The sequence below is a fragment of the Rousettus aegyptiacus genome, unplaced genomic scaffold (genome assembly GCF_014176215.1).
Source record: "Rousettus aegyptiacus isolate mRouAeg1 unplaced genomic scaffold, mRouAeg1.p scaffold_m13_p_17, whole genome shotgun sequence".
Taxonomy (NCBI): Eukaryota; Metazoa; Chordata; class Mammalia; order Chiroptera; family Pteropodidae; genus Rousettus; species Rousettus aegyptiacus.
Genome location: NW_023416292.1, coordinates 7,951,616 through 7,968,223, shown reverse-complemented (window position 1 = coordinate 7,968,223; position 16,608 = coordinate 7,951,616). Strand labels below are relative to the sequence as shown.

Here is a 16,608-nt window from a genome sequence, read left to right as displayed (position 1 = left end):
ACAGAGGAGCAGTTGAGGGTGGAGATGATGGGAGGCGGGGGTTCCTTCAAACTTGGCTGACCTCTGACAGAAAAGTTTTTTGCCTTTGACTCTTGAAGTGAAAGCCACTTGTGATACTGTCTTGGAGCCAAGCTTCTCCGGACTTCTTCCTTCACTGGGTATGCTTAGTTGAAAACTTGTTATTTAGAGAAATGAAGCCTTGGTATGGGAAGGCATGTGTTTTTAATTGAGTTGGATCTAGTTTGGGATTCCGGTTCTATCTTTTGCTGGCTGCGTGACCTTGAAGTTCATTCATTCACTTAAAAATAGTCTTGTAGTGCCTACTCTGGGTCAAGTACCATACTGGGTTTTTGGAATAAAGTAGTGAGTACCTTTCATTACTCCGTTTTCTTCTTTTTCTAGCCATCAGCAAGTTCAGTTAGTTTTACTTCAAAAATATACCCCAAATTGGACTACTGTTCTCTTTAGTTCCATCTTTCCCCCAGGTTGTTATAATAAGTTTCCTGATTCTATTCTTCCCTCGAATCCTCTGCCTCAGTTCATTACCTATGAAGCAGGCAGAGTGATCTTTTTTTGATACGCATCAGAACATTTTCTTGCTTACAACCCTCCAGTTATACTCAGATGTACTAATCATAAAATCCAGTGCCTCCCCATGGCCCACTAGGTCCTGGTCTCTGCCTCCGCTCTGAGCTCATCAGCATCCCTTTGCCTCTCATTCAGTGTGTCAGTCACACCGGACTTCTGTCGTCTCCTGCATGTAGCAAGCTTGTCCCACCCACTGTGAGTTCATTACACCGGTTATGCTCTCTGCTTAGGACAATTTTTCCATATAGGTTTGAATGGCCATTTCTTTGCTGTCATTCAGATTTGAGTTTAAATACTCTCCCCCACTCTATTCCTCAAGTCACATTCTGTCAAATCACTGTGTGTCCCTTGCCGCCTCTTATTTAGCTCTTATCACAATTTGAAATTACCTTGATTTGCCTACTAGACCGAGCTTCACGAGAGAAAAAATTATGCTATTTCCTTAATTACTGTATGTCCAGTGCCTAGAATAGTTCCTGGCACTGAGCAATAAATATTTGTTGAATAAAGTTGCTTAATTCTCTTGGACCTCAGTTTCTCACTTGTCACATAAAATAATAATTGGTTAATAAAACAAGGTCGTATTTAGAATTAAGTGAGAAAAGAAATGTATGCAAAGTATTTAGTACAATGATTGGCACACAGTAAGTCAATATAGTTTGCCATTGTTTCATTGCGATTATTTATATTAGAATGTCCATTTCCATTCTCCCATACTCCTGTAGTACTTGCTCTTGCACCTACCGATCCATCTGGAGTGTCATGAGTATTTGTCAATGATGGATGCTGACTGGTTAGATGCTTGCAATTAAATCCTAACTTAGTCCTCTCTTGGCCATGTTTTTCTGTGCAGGTCCTGCAGCTGGGCTCAGACATCCTTCCACAATACAAGCAAGAGGCACCAAAGACTCCCCCTCACATCATCTTACATTACTGTGTTTTTAAGACCACGTGGGATTGGATCATCTTGATCTTAACCTTCTACACAGCCATCTTGGTCCCTTACAATGTCTCCTTTAAAACCAGGCAGAACAATGTGGCCTGGCTGGTTGTGGATAGCATCGTGGACGTCATCTTTTTGGTGGACATTGTGCTGAATTTTCATACCACCTTTGTTGGACCAGCTGGGGAGGTGATTTCTGACCCCAAACTCATCCGCATGAACTACCTGAAGACGTGGTTTGTGATTGACCTTCTGTCCTGTTTGCCATATGATGTCATCAACGCTTTTGAGAACGTGGATGAGGTTAGTGCCTTTATGGGTGATCCAGGAAAGATTGGTTTTGCTGATCAGATTCCACCACCCCTGGAGGGGAGAGAGAGTCAGGTACATCCCTCAAATCTCAGACCTTGTTGTCATGTCTTTAAAGCTGGATTAAATGTGGGAGGTCAACAGAAGAATAATTAATGGGTGGGAGCTAGCATGACTGATGTTCGGAACAGAGGGAGCATGCTTGATAGATATCCTTGCCTGCTGTTCTTGCCTTTGGAGGTTCAGAGGTCCTGCATGTCAGCGAATGATGTGGAAGAGATGCAAGGCTTTCCTCTTATTCCACATGGAGTGCATGCCGCGGGCTCGGGTGGTGGGGCTGCAGAAGCAGGTATGCACTGCCGCTGCATTGCTGAATCTTGCACTCTGTATGCAATTGCTGAATGTCTACCTGTTGATCATCCTACTTATGGGGACTCTTCTATCATCTGCTGCTTACTTTGGCTGTTTCATTTTAATTAACTCCTAGCAACAAGGCTGCTGTTTTCCCCCAAGTTTATTTGCTTATATCTTTTATTTAATTTGGGGTAGGGGTAAATCTTGGAAAAGAATGAATTTCTTTGCTAAACTGAATTTTGGAGGTGACCAGTGGCATTCAGTTGTCTATACTTTTCCTTGCCAAATTTGCTGAGGTTGTCAGGCTGTGATTAAGAGTAGTGTTGTTATTAGATTACACTGCTTTGGATTGTTAGTCCTGCAGGCAATGGAAGGTATTAAAAGAAGATAAATGCCGTGTGAATGTGTTGGAATCAGGACATGCTTCAACAGTCAGTGAACGGGTGCCTGGGACATGTTGCAGCAGGAAGGGGCCACGGGCTGGTTAAAGGGATGTTCTCCTTTGAAAAAGCAAGGGTGTCAAGTCATTGCAAAGGAAAATGTCAAATTTTTATCTAGTTTAAGTGTTCTTTGGGAATCGTTCTCCCTTTTTCCTCCTATTTGACAGTTCACCTGGCAAACCTTCAGCCTCATGCAGCAATGCACCCTCATTGCCTCAGGTTACAGGGGGTCGTAGAGTTCTTAGTCTGGCTGGGCTGTTAACTAGGTGGGTGACCCAGGAAGCCATCTGAAGGCTGAGTTCGGGCAAAATACATTCTCAGGGCTAAATCGCTCATGGGATTCAGTCTTGAAAAAGCTGGAAAGAACAGTCAGCTCCCTGCCAGGATAACAAGGCCTGGCCAGTGACTCTGTGTTTTGCTGGTGGCATATGGTGTCTCTCTGCAGCAGTGGGCGAGGACTTGAGCGCCGTCCTCTGTGAGAACCCAACTACCCACCACTTCTCTTTCCAGTAAAGAGGAGCTGGTATCCAGATGCTCTCGACTCAGAACAACGCCCGCTTTTACCTCCGTGGCGTGTTTAAATATGCTTTAAAATTCCAAGGAATGCCTTGTGTGGATTTCGTAGGGGGATTAAGTGAGTCGAGAAGGATCATTTACAAGAACAAAATCACCCCTAAAGTGAACGTTGGGATTCTTAAATGTGAATTTTAGTCCATGTTGGGAATGTTTTCCTCTGTGAACACATTTCTAGAAAATTTTATGTTTGTGAGGAAAATATGCTCATTTTGGCTTAGATAATTCAAATGAATTATTTCAACCTAAAAGAGCTTCTTATACACACATATGGGAAATTAAATTTAACTTTCAAAAAAGCACTTGGGGTTTTAAATTAAACCCTTTGCTATTTATAGCAATGGCACTGAAGTTTTGCAGATAAATAGAACAGTTCTCTGGCTTCCACAGGGTCTTACTAAACATTGGCGGAGCTATAAACACATATGTAAATGTTTCAGGATTACTTTGCAGGTTAGCAGAGCAGACAGCTTCTTCCCAGGTACTGTGTATGTTGGGCTGGAACTCCTTTGCCGTTAATCGTGAATACCCCTGACGTGGTTTCTGACTTCTAGATTCATGAAATGGCTTGTAGGTAGGGAAAACATCATTTATCTGTGGCGTTCTAGTTGGCAAAGAGTTTAGCATCAAAGCCCTACAGCCATCTCTTGATCATAAATAACAGTATACATATTAAGGGGCTATAGCTACGATTTGCTTCTGCAAAGATTTGATTTCATATTTAGTACTTCCTTTTAAAGCTTTGGTTAACACCTAAAATAATGCCTTTTCATACCAATTTGGTGGTATTGGGGGTGATCAGTGCGAGGAACTTGAAGATTTAGCTTCCAGTCCTCCTGATATCACCTATTAGGACAATCGGGAGCTTTGTGTGTGTCATTTAGCCTTTCTGAAGTACAGTTTCCTGTCTACATCTTGGGGATAAAACTGCATTACCTGCCAGAAGGCATGGCATTTGGACAGTGGATTATTTGAGTTCCCTTCCAGCTGCAAAGTCTAGAGAGTTCTAAAATCTCATCTGCATTAGGCTCGCCTCCCGACTGACTGTGAAAATGAGAGGCCCAGCACCCTGACCTCCTCTGTGTGGTGAGAGTGGGAGGAAGGTGGGGTGGGGCAGGGGCATTTAGTAGGTTATAATAAGTAGACCTACTGGAGGGCAGAGCCCAATAGGACCGTAGAGGTCATCTTGTTCAACCCTCTTAACTCACAAATAAGGAAACAGACTCAGAGGGAATGTGAGTCAGTCATTATGATACAGCAAATCATATGGTCACAGTAATAATGAGTCCCCATCTGACTCTTCTCTATTCTTAATAATGACACATTTGAAACAACAGGGACAACATGTTGATGGATACTGTTGAGTCAAAGCCGATGAAAAAACTCCCGATGCGTGTGGCTCACCCCTTGGCGTGGGTGTTGTGGTGGGGACCTTGGGCACTGGGCACCGGGAAGGGGGCAGCTGCATTTTCCCCCAGGCAACCGTGTTGGTGATGAGATGGACAGTTTAAGATGCTCATCGAGGGACAGACCTGGCATGGTTTTCCAGCCACAGGCATTTTTGTTAAAAGGTACCATTAAGTTAGTGCTCACGGAGAGCTGGTGGGCTTCGAAGTGGCTAGGGAGGCCTTAAAGGGCACCCCTCCTGCAGAACCGGGGTTAGGCTGCGGAGAAATCCCTTTGGGAGGAGAATTCTGATGAACGGCGCAGTGGGTTCACATCCACCACATGCTATCTTCTTACACTCTTTTGTACAGTTGCTTATCTAAGATGGCAGCTCCGTCTCCTTCAGGCCTTTTCTCTGGGAGAGTGTGGGGAGGAAGAAGAAATTATGTCCTCATTTCTCATTAAAAAAATACATGGCGCTACATTCTCTCTGGTATCCTTCCAATTATGCCAATGGAATTGTGTCCCAGGGGAGACCACCAAAGAAGAGAATAAAGAGTGGCAGCTTTGCCATCTGTGTGTGTGGGGTGGGGGTGTATCTGTGGGTGTTGGGAGTGGGGAGCTCTTGAAGGTCAAGGATGAGACCCACCCACAGCTTGGGTCAAGAAAGAACCAGGTTAAATTGCTAAAGCCAGCAATCGTGAATGCAGCCCTGCGGATATAGCCGATCTCCACAATTTAAGCCACACAAATGATCCCTTTGGGCTCAACTTGTTTCACTTATGTAGATGGCCTACATTTGCGTCATTCTCCAGTCTGTTGGTAATAATCTGTTTGGATGGCTGTTTGGGAATAGGTTTGCACATTAGCTAAACTGGTTAGAGGACAAAAGGTCTGGAAACTGGGTGAACTAAAGTCTGGATGGGGATGCTGAAGTGGAAGCCAAATGAGTCACTTTTGGCACTTTGTGGATTATTGTCCTGGTGCGCTTCATGGATTAAAGATGGAATTATTACTCACAAACATATTCCCTCTCCTGAGGAAACCATATTGTTCTTTGTCATTGGAGTATGGGAGTGAAGGGGGAGAATGGAGCGGAACACGTGATCTCCCAGGTACGATTCTGTCAGTCCGGGGCCTGGGGCCAAGAGCTTCTTATTTCTGGCTCTGTGACCTCAGAGTGCCGCTGACACCGCTAACACTGGCCAAAAGCCCATTCATACAGGAAATGCTCACCTTAGAGCAGAACGGGACCAAGGTATGCTGATGAAAAGAGAATAGCACTGGCAACAGCTTCCCTTTGTCCAGGACTCCTGCATGCTGAGACTTCTGAGCCAGTTTGGGGTAGGTGGATTGAAGAAGGCTTCCTGGGGAGGGGGGGGGGCGGGGCGGGCAGGGAGCCTACTTAGGAAGGTGTTGGAAGAAAGGTGGAACTCTGATGGGTGGGGAAAGGAAAAGGACCACGTGAGAGCAGAAAAAACTAGGCACAAGGTGTTTTATGTGGGGCTGAGAGAATTTTCTTTGGTTTCATCTTTGTGAAATAAGACAAATGTTAGTGAAAAATCAGCCAGTCACTTGTTAGTGAATCTCTTAACTCAAGCGAAACTCTAAAAGGGCAACAGGAAGTCCCTGATCTGGCTCTAACTGATGAGAACCCTGGTTGGCAGTCTGTGTCGGCGCTTTGCAGATATCCTATGATTTCTTCCTCTATTGTCATGTGATGTTTAACTCTGGAGTTCATGTGTTAGCTTATTAGGAAGAGCGCTTTAGGTTTCAGAGGAGAAATATTTAGCTTTAAGGATGTGCTCCCAAATGAAACCAGATGAATGGGTACATTGGAGAGCCTCTGAACAATCTTTAGAAAAACAAATTTTCCTTTTCAATTTTTTACTTTTTATCTATAAAAATTTAGAAAATATAGATGAAAGAATCAAGATTGACTATAATTTCGTCTCACTGATAACATTTTGGCATATAGTAAGTCCTCGCTTAACGTTGTCAATAGGTTCTGTATCTTTAAGTGAAATGATGTGTAACAAAACCAGTTTTACCATAGGCTAATTGATAATAAACAAGAATTGAGTTCCTTTGGCATCTCATCAACATAGATAACAAAATGATGCAGAATGAAATATAATTTGAGGACCTGCTACATATTGTTTCAGGTGTTTTTTTTCCCTCTTGGAATATGTACGTATATATGTTTACATGTATTTTATTAAAATGGAATTATACTCTTATGTAGTGAGTAGTAACTCACTTTATTGTCTTAAAAATAGGTTTTAACATGTTAAATATTATATTAAATATTTCTTTTAAAACATGAATTTAAATGATTATATAAATTATATTATTTAAATAGTCCCTTGTAAGGACATATTTGTGTTTCATATTTAGGTAATTGCCTTTTTTTTTTTAACTTTTTTAATTATAATAATGCCACAGAAAATATAAATAAACCTGTGTCACTTCCTTTATTCTTTCTTTTCTTTTCTTTCTTTCTTTCTTTCTTTCTTTTTTTTTTTGCTTAATGAATTCTTCCAAAGCAACCATCTATGCAGCCATCATCTAAGTTAAAAAAACTAGAACATGACCAACCCCTCAGACATCTCTGGTCTTTTTTAATCACTTTTCTCTTCCTCCTCCCCTGAAGTAGCCACTATTCTAATATTAGTTTACTCTTGTTTATAGAAATGAAATGAGATGATGTATTTTTTATGTTGTCTTATTTTGTTCAAACATGGAGAGATTCAAGCATGTTTTTTAGTTTATCAGTTAGTTCAGCGGTCCCCAACTTTTTGGCACCAGAGATGGATGCTCCTATGAGAATCTAATGCCTGACGATCTGAGGTGGAGCCGAGGCAGTGATGCTAATGCTGGGAAGTGGCTGCAAGTACAGATGGATCTTTGCTTGCTGGTCTGCTACTCATCTCTTGCTGAGCAGCCAGATTCCTAACAGGTCACGGACCAGTACTGGTCTGTGGCCCAGGGGTTGAGGACCTCTGAGTTAATTCATTGTCATCGTTTCATGTAACTTACTGTATGACTATATTTCAATTTATTAATCCAATCTACCATTGATGTTCGTTTAGGTTATGTTTTTATTTAAAAAAATATTCTTATTCATACTCTTAGAACACTCATTTCTATTGGAAAGAGCAGAATTTTGGGGCCACAGGTATTATGTGTATTATTTAGTAAATACTGCCAGACAGTTTTCCAAAGTGGTTGTACTATGGTTGCAAAAAGTGATTGCAAGATAATTCCCCTGCTTTGCTTTTTTGCTAACACTGGTATTTTCAGTTTGTTTAATTATAGCTAATTTAATGAATTTGTAGTGATTTCTCATTGTGATTTTAATTTGTAGTCTTCTAATGCCTAAAGAAGTTTAACATATTTTTATACATTTTGTTTGGGGTGGTCACTTTGGTTATACTCTTTAATGAAGTGCCTGTGTAGTCTCTTTTTCCGTGTATAATAGTTTTCTTTTAACAAAAGTGATTTGTAGAAGTTCTTTATATAGTCTAGATATGAGCCCTTTGTGCATTATATGTACTATAAAATTTTTCCCCATTGTATGGGTTTCCTATTTCCTCTCAAGGGTATCTTTTGATGAACAAAAGTTATTAATTCTGTTAGAACAATTTATCAATCTTTGTATCTAGTATCTTATTTAAATTTCATGCTCCCAAGTTTACAAAGATATTTTTCTATATCATCTTGTAAAGTATTTTTGCTTTTTATTTACACTTAGATCTGCAATCTGCTCAGAACTGATTATTATATATGGTATAAGATAAAGATCAGATTTAACATTTTTGTCCATGTGGATACGGCTATCTGGTTGACCTGGGGAAAAAATACCATTTGAAAATATTGTCCTTTCTCAATTTTCTGCAATCCAACCTTTCACATATCAAGTATCTATAGAGGTGGTCTTTTTGTTGACTCAATTCTTTTCCATTAATTTGTTTGTATATTCCTACACCTATATCACATTGCATTAATCGATGTAGTTTTGTAATATTCTAACAGTGGTTTTATTTCTTCCTTAAATATTTGGTAGAATTTATCAATGAGTCAATCTGGGCTTGGAATTTTCTTTTTAGAGGTTTTCAATTATAGATTTAATGATTTTAATAATCAAAGACCCATTCAAATTTTCTATTATTTCTGGAGTCAGTTTTTATAAACTATTTTTCTAGGAATTTTTCTATTGCATTCCAAATTTCAAAGTTATTGGTGTACAGTGGTTCATAAATAATATCCTTTTCTTTTTTAATGTCTATAGGATATGTAGTAGTGTTCCTTTTTTCATTCCTGATTCTTGATACTTGTTTTATGCTCTCATTCTCATTCATTCATTCATTCTCTCTCCCTTCCTCCAGTATTTAATCAGTACTACCCAGAATTTATTAGCTTTATTATGAAATGTTTTCGAAGAAACTGTCATTATAATTTTGGAATTTATATATCTTTCTGGTGATTTGAGCCTTTTAACTTTATAAAATGTGTATGTTTAGTAATAATTTTGCTTTAAAGTCTACTTTGTGGACTTTAGCACAGTTTCTGGCACATAGTAGGCACTCAAATATTGACAGAATGAGGAAAACAAGTGAAAGAGTGAATCAAGACCACACAATTAGGATAGTAAGAAATGAAGGAGTCTGCAGAAAATATGTTTTAATTTTAAGTAAGATGTTGAACAATTGGTGGTATTATCCTTTGGATGCGATTGATGCCAGCTGCTTATGAATGGATATTCGGAATGTTGACAATTCTGTATTTTGAGTTAATTAATTATTTCATTGCTTTTTGAAGTCTAGAAGAGACTTTCTCCCCTCATATTTTGGAAGAGACTTTCTTCCCTAATACTTAATATTTAAATAATATTCTACCCTGTTCATCTTCATATCTCTTCTCTGAATCTCACGAAATCCCTATAATACATGTGTTGTATGTTTTACCTTCTGACTGTTGCTGCAGCCTGAGGCACAGAGAGGTCGTTGCCGCGTGGGTGGTGAGTGATAGGCCAGGTCTCATCTTCTCAGTTGAGGTTCCAGAATTATTGAATGTTTGTATATGACTTGTTTAACTTTGAATTCATCGTAGGCTAGGGACCTAATTTTGCTTATAGGGCTGTGGCTTATATTGGAATCATCCAGCCCATACCAACAACAGCATGCCATGACCAGAATATATAGAGACAGGAGTTCAAAGAACATAGAAACATAACAAAAGGTTTTGAGAATTAAAACTTCTCTGGGAATTAGTGTGAAATGTATTCCTCCATGCGCAGGAAAGCTCCATGGGTAAGACAGAAAGCTCGAGGATTAGCTGAAGTGTGTCTCAGGGTACATCCGATGGCAGAGGCTTTTGTAAGAACTAAAGACTAAGCCTTTGCTTATGAAGTAGTAGTTTCTGTGCATGTGTGAGCGTGCACACGTGTATGTTTGTGTTGCTGCCTTCTTAACATCTTGAAAAATTTTGAAGGCAAAGATGGTACTCAGTACTTATTAACTGACTACATGAGTGTCACTGCGCATATATTGGAAATTAGAGTGTACGAGAACCACTCCTTTTATGTCGAATGAGAAACTCCCGTTAGAGTGATATGACATGATCAAGAAACATCCTTAAAAATATCATCTCTTCCATGAGGCTGCTGAAAATTCTGACTTTTTTTTCTCCTTGTTATTTGTTATATGTTTTCACATTAAACAAAGTAATTAAATTAAAATAGTGCATGAGTTTCCCGTGTTATAATTCTAACAGCAGTGGTGGGGGACCGATCTTTTCTAAACTTCAGTGAGTAGGAGAGAAGAGTGTGTCCTCCACTGTCGGACCACGGCCATGTCGGGGGCAGGCCTAGCACAGGATTCTGAAAGCATGGCCTGCCTCAGCGACGTAATATACATGAGCTGTCTTCTTCCCAATGGCCCAAAGATGAGCCCATGAAAGTAATGCAATTAGTGAGTAAAGATTTAGGTGTGTCGTGAACAGATTGTCAACCCCATTGGGGGCTATTTAGAAAGAGAGATGGAACCTCATTAAGGAGAAACATAGAAAAGAAAAGAAAAGAGAAGAGAAGAGAAGAGAAGAGAAGAGAAAAGAAAAGAAAAGAAAAGAAAGGAAGGGTGCTAACAACAGAGGAGACTTTTTTTTTGTTACACTTTTTATATAACCAGATTTTTTGAAATGGGTGTACAACAGTGAAAGGATCCTATTTGAATAGCAAAAAGCAACCAACAGCATGGCAATACTTAAAGAGAAGAATGGGACTTTGTAAATAATGTCATTTTAAATGTTTAGCAGAACTCCTTATTTATGTCTCAATTCAATAAAAGCTTTTTTTTTTTTTTTAAGCAACCACAGAAACAGCTGAGATAGTAAATATGAATGTGTTTTATGCTCTTTGAGAAAAGGTACAATGAAAACTGCTACCTCCACTCTATTTATTCACTGTTTATCTATTGAACAGCATCAGAAGCAGAGGACTATGTTCAGTGCTTTGGGAGTTTTAGAGGGAAAGACATAAACTGTCTTCAGCTTGAGAGTTCTAAGCCAGCTCTGCAAGAAAGGTGCAGCCAGAGATCGCCAGGTAGGATTGTCAGTCTGTTGAACAGCAGTACCTTTCACGATGAAATAACCAACTGCTTCTTTGACCATCTCTTTCTAGCTATGTGACTTTGGGCACATTAGCTCTCCTCTCCAAACCTTGGTTTTCTTATCTTTAATGAGGTAAGTGTCAATCTTGCAGGGTGTCATGCAGATTGAATTAGATAACATATGTAGACTAGTACAGTCCTGGCAATTGCTAGTACTTTGTAGCTAGTACTGCTATTATTGCTGTTGTTAGCCTAGATTATCTAAAAGAACAATTGCTTATCTCATGAAGATACTTGGTCCAGAAGTATTGTTATTGGGAAGCTCATCTTTATTCCTGAGGATATAGCCTTGAACTTCCTGATGAACATTCCCATTCTGCCCCTCATGGAACCTTGGCTAAAAGCCAGAAGCCCTGATCGCAGAATAGGTTTTGCGTAGACTCAGCGATAAAGGCCAGACTGGAACAGCGGTGCTGAGGGCTCATTCTACTTTCTGGTTCTAGTACAACCTGACTGCACATTACAATCACCTAGGTTGCCTGTTGCAAATACGTGTCATCCACCTCAGTTTATTGAACCCGAGCTCTGAAACTCATATTTTTAACATTCTCCTCAGCTAGTTCTTCTGTAGCCAGCCCAGCTCCTGACGAGCATTTGGAGTCACCTCAGAGCATCTGGAAACTTTCTAGTTGAGCTGTAGTGGCCCCCCTGGTATCCTAGGCTTTGTCTGCTTGTTCCCTGTTTTCCTGGGTCTTGGAATGACCTTTAACATTGACCTGTTGGCTGCCTTGGTTCTCCTCTCTTTGAGTTTTTTAAGTCTACATCATCCCTGAACATCTGAATCTACAAAAATTTACTGAGCTCCAGGGAGCCAAAGTATGCAAACAAAGTAGAGTGAAATCTTGCTCCCTCTTTGCATATTGTTCTGTTGCACACACCTCTTTGTACTGTAGTGATAATAGTTATACTGTAAAAACTAGCTCCTACTTATTGAGTACTTACCATGTGCCGAGGATGTACTGGGCTAAGTGCTTTATGCTTACCATCTAATTTTATTTTATCTCTATGACTCAATGAAGGACACTTGCTCCAGTTTTATTTTGTCTTTTAATTTTTTTGTTTTTTAATTACAGTTAACATTCAATATTATTTTATATTAGTTTCAGGTGTATAGCATAGTGATTAGACATTTATATAATTTATGAAGTGATCCCCCAAATGGTCTAGTACCCACCTGACTATACATAGTTATTACGGTATTCTTGACTATATTCCCTGTGCAAATGGTATAGCCAAGGCCTGGAGGTGTGAGCATGTATGATGTGTTCAGGACATGGGGAGCTGCCCTGTAGGGGGGCTGGAGCATAGTGTATGAGGAAGGAAGTGGGAGATGAGGTTTGAAAGTTTCGGCGGTGGTACATGCCTTAACTTCGGCATGAAGGATTCATTCTATATTATCATATCCAGTAGGGACCGAAGGAAGGGCCTATGGGGAGTGTGCCACAGTTAACTTGCCTGTTTACCCATAATCCTTGGTATATCAAAATATAGATTGTTCAAGTTATCGTGGAATTCTAACTAAACTCTATAATATGCTGCTTTACCACTTCGAATTATTTCCCATAGCTCTTTTCTGTATGAAATCTCATTTTCGATTCTGATAATCAAAATGTGTGGAATATTGATCTTGGAAGCAGTAACGGTTATCACTTACTGAGTTCCTGATTTGCCTGGTGCTCTGCCCATGCTCCGTGAACAGTATCACTTTGGCTCCTCGCAGCTGTGCAAGGTAGTTACCACTTCTGTTTTGCTGGTGAGGAAACCAAGGCTGAGAAAGATTAAGTAACCTTCTATCAACTCATGAAGACTCCGGGGATGGAGTTGGGTTTTGAAGTTACATTTGTCCGACTACCAAGTCCATGTTGTTTTCCACCAAGCTCTGAGGCTGCCCCATCCTCTTGATGGGGAACCTAAGGTCCAGAGAGGGTACCTTGCTCAGGGTCACACTTGGAATGGTGAAGCAACAGCTTGTCCAGGTTACTGTTAGTCTTTTCTTGACCTGTGAGCACCCTGTTGGCCGCCAAATTGCCTTAGCATAACTCTTAGGGTAACATGAATAATGGCAAGCTGCCCCCCCTGGAATGTGGCAATAGCCATTCTTCCTTATTTGTTCCAAAGATCCACAGTTTCCCCTCCCTCAATAGTTAGGACTCAAAGCTTCTAGTGGTGGCAGTTTAGTCATTATACCCTGTTCTCATATTTACAATAGAATTCACCCATACTTGCTGTGTAAACTTCCAGAAACAGACCATTTGTAAAGCGCTCTTTGACAAGGCTGTAACTCTAGTCTGATTTGAGACTGCTACTGTAATTAGTTATAGGTTGACATTAGCTTAATTTAATATAATCCATTATGCTATTAGTGTGGTTGGGGAGAGTTGCACCCTGAGGGAAGGAAAAACTCATTAAATAGAGATGACCTGAGTTTTTTCCAAGGCACCTAGGTATACAGAACAGAGTTGTGTGTTTATAACACTGCAGCTTTTCTGTAATGGCACGGAAGAAACAGCCGGGACTAGGAAAGAGAAGGCACTTAAAAGCTTTAAAAATAAATTGGACTGGTTACAAAGTACCCCTTAAAAAATCAAATAGTAAAACACGAGAGTGGAAAACAGGATAAGTAACTCTTCAGGTAATTACCCAAAATTCTCAGGTAGGATGGAGTTTCTCCGGGCACAGGTATCTTGATACCCCTAAACTATCCTTAGTAGCTCAACGGTTTTCAGCATTTGAAAACTCTGTTTTCCATTTCCTTCAGTACTACATATAAGATACTTAGATTATAATGACTTTGCATTTTTTAATTTTTGTCCCTCAACATCAAAACAAACCTTTATTAGTAGCTTGATTTTAGGGGGCATTAGACGTATATGGCATATGGCTTTGTTTACTCAATGTTTTGAAGGATGTGTCCTTAAAGACGGCACTGTTGTAGCTGGTTACACAGATGTCAGAGTTAACCCAATCTTTAAGAACCTAAATGGATAGACCATCATACTGGGTTTATTTGTATTTTCTCAGCTGGGGTACAAACCTCGGCTCAAGGCTATATCGAGAAAATTTGCAGATTGGTTTTGACGTCTATTTCTGTTCGTAAAATTAGTATTTGGTGTCCTTTACCTTTATTTTTTTTCCTTCATAAACATGATGTTAATTTGTCAAAAAATTCACTCATAGCAGTGGTTAACATCTCTGAGTACTGAGCTTAGGAGAGTGTGACCCTTGTGTGGGGCAGATGCATTGAAAAAACACACACTTGACCCCACTGCACTTTCTTTTGCTGCTGGTGGGCTGGCCCATGATCACGGGAGCACTTACAGGATCACAGGATGTAAAGATGCCACTGCTTGGCCCAACTCATCCCTGGAAAAGCACTCTAAAATGTATGACATGTACATTTACAAGAATGTAGCACCATTCTTGTAAAAACAAGAAAAAGGAAAAAAAAAACATGAAAGAAACAGAGCTACCTAGTTTTCATTTCTGGTTGGACATCTTGCCACTTTATTCATCTCCCCTGGTTGTAGATAAAACCTAAGAAGATATGTCGACCATCTTTTATGTTCATCCTGCCGAGCACGTCGCTCTCCAAAGCACGGCAGACACACGCGCAGCTGGTTGGACAGCATCGCCATCGCAGGGAACAAAATTCACCTGCTTTATTGAATGTTGTCAAGTCTAATCTCGAACAGGCAGCCCAGCATAAAGCACAGCTCCCATTTTATTTTCTTTTTTGTCTAGAATAAGAATCTGATTTTCTTTGTTTTTATTCCACACGAGCACTGTTTCCCTGCTAAGCCTCATATATTAAACAGAAGTATTTGTGTAAAGTGCTTATAGGTCTTCTGATCTCACAGAATCTAATTCCAAGTTCTGCTTCTCAAAATTAATCATTACGATCATTTATTATGTCTTGGGGCAGTGCTTTCAAATGTGTTACTTTTAAATATTTATCCCACCTGGATTTCCTAGGTGATGGCTGATTACAATGGAGCCGGCTTGTGGTATTGTGCTTATTTTAGGTTCATCTGAATTTTTAAACAGTTCTCAGCCTCTCTTGCAATAATAAAGCTTTTATTACTTCTCACATCCTTTTCCTATTTATTCAATTTTATTCTCAACATTCCAGTGTGGATGTTGAGAATCTTATAAAAAAAGGAAGACAGAGGTCAGGAGTAATTGACTTATTCAAAGTCTTATTGCTGCTGTGACTATAGATCAGATTTCTTGACTCTTAGAAATGAAGGCAGTTGAAGCGAAGAAAATAATTTTGGCGTTGGGTAAAAAAAAAAAATCTCAGAAAATTCCCAGGAAGTTTGGTCGGAGTCGCTAAGACGCCGATCCCATTTTTACTTCACTTTGACAGTATACATGGACTTTGGGCAACTTGAATATAATGAGAAAGAAGGAGAACCTGATCAGACTGTGTCATTTCTCATTGAGATAGTATTTACAGCCAGCAGACCAAGAGATTTTTATACTGAAAATATTTCTTCTATATTAATGACCTGATTCACTTGGGACAGCCACACAGTCACTTCTACCAAGTCTTTAAGAAAACCAAACACTGGCTTTTCATTTTTCATGCCCGGTGATTTTCTTCATAGAGTCATGTGTGAGAAAGGGTGATTCATCGTATCTCTGAGTCAATCATGGACTGGATGTAGTTCCTGCAGTGATCGTATCTCTAACACTCAGCTTTCTTTTTGGCAATCATTTCCCTGGCATATCAGTCCACTTCGGCTGATGTATAAAATGAGACATGGGTTAGATTCCCTGCCTGTTTCCATCTGGCCTAAATGTGCTGTAGTTGCTGTCTACCTGGAGTGACCTTATCTGAGTAACTTCAGCACATATTACTCCATTCATGAAAGGATTTGTTCCAAAATCCAAAGGATTACTTAGAGAGAGGGATATAAGAGTTTCTATTACGGAATATTCATGAAACCGTCTCAGTTTCAAGATACCTAATGGAGATTTAAAAAGGTGTCATAGTGAAGAATGCATAGGTACTAGAGGAGCAAGGTAACACCTACAAATAAGCCTCTGTACCTTTATATGCAAAATGTAGGCAGCAACGTCCGCCTTGTATATACATACACACATACAAACACATGTATGTATACACGTATACTTTACATATGTATACACACACATACATACACTCACATACACATTGGCTTCCCATCTTGTTGATTCTTAATATGTAACAGGTGCCATCACCTTATGGAGAGTTTGTTTAGGATGGAGTAAAGGACTGGATAGACTCTTATTCTCTGCCTGCCACTGCTTATATATTACTCGTGATCAGATAATTCAGTTGTAAAACACAGAATCTCTTTTAGTC

At 39.8% G+C, this 16,608-nt stretch overlaps 1 protein-coding gene across 2 annotated transcripts in view; it reads left to right on the top strand.

The window, feature by feature from the left end:
* KCNH1 (potassium voltage-gated channel subfamily H member 1) overlaps positions 1-16,608 on the top strand; it is a 297,899-nt gene that overhangs the window by 69,843 nt on the left and 211,448 nt on the right. The window contains exon 6 of one of the 2 annotated variants that reach the window (XM_016158549.2): positions 1,442-1,834. In XM_016158549.2, coding sequence (XP_016014035.1) covers positions 1,442-1,834 — 393 coding nt within the window. Of the gene's footprint in view, positions 1-1,441; positions 1,916-16,608 lie in introns of both variants that reach the window. The other variant, XM_016158548.2, reaches the window with a different exon arrangement.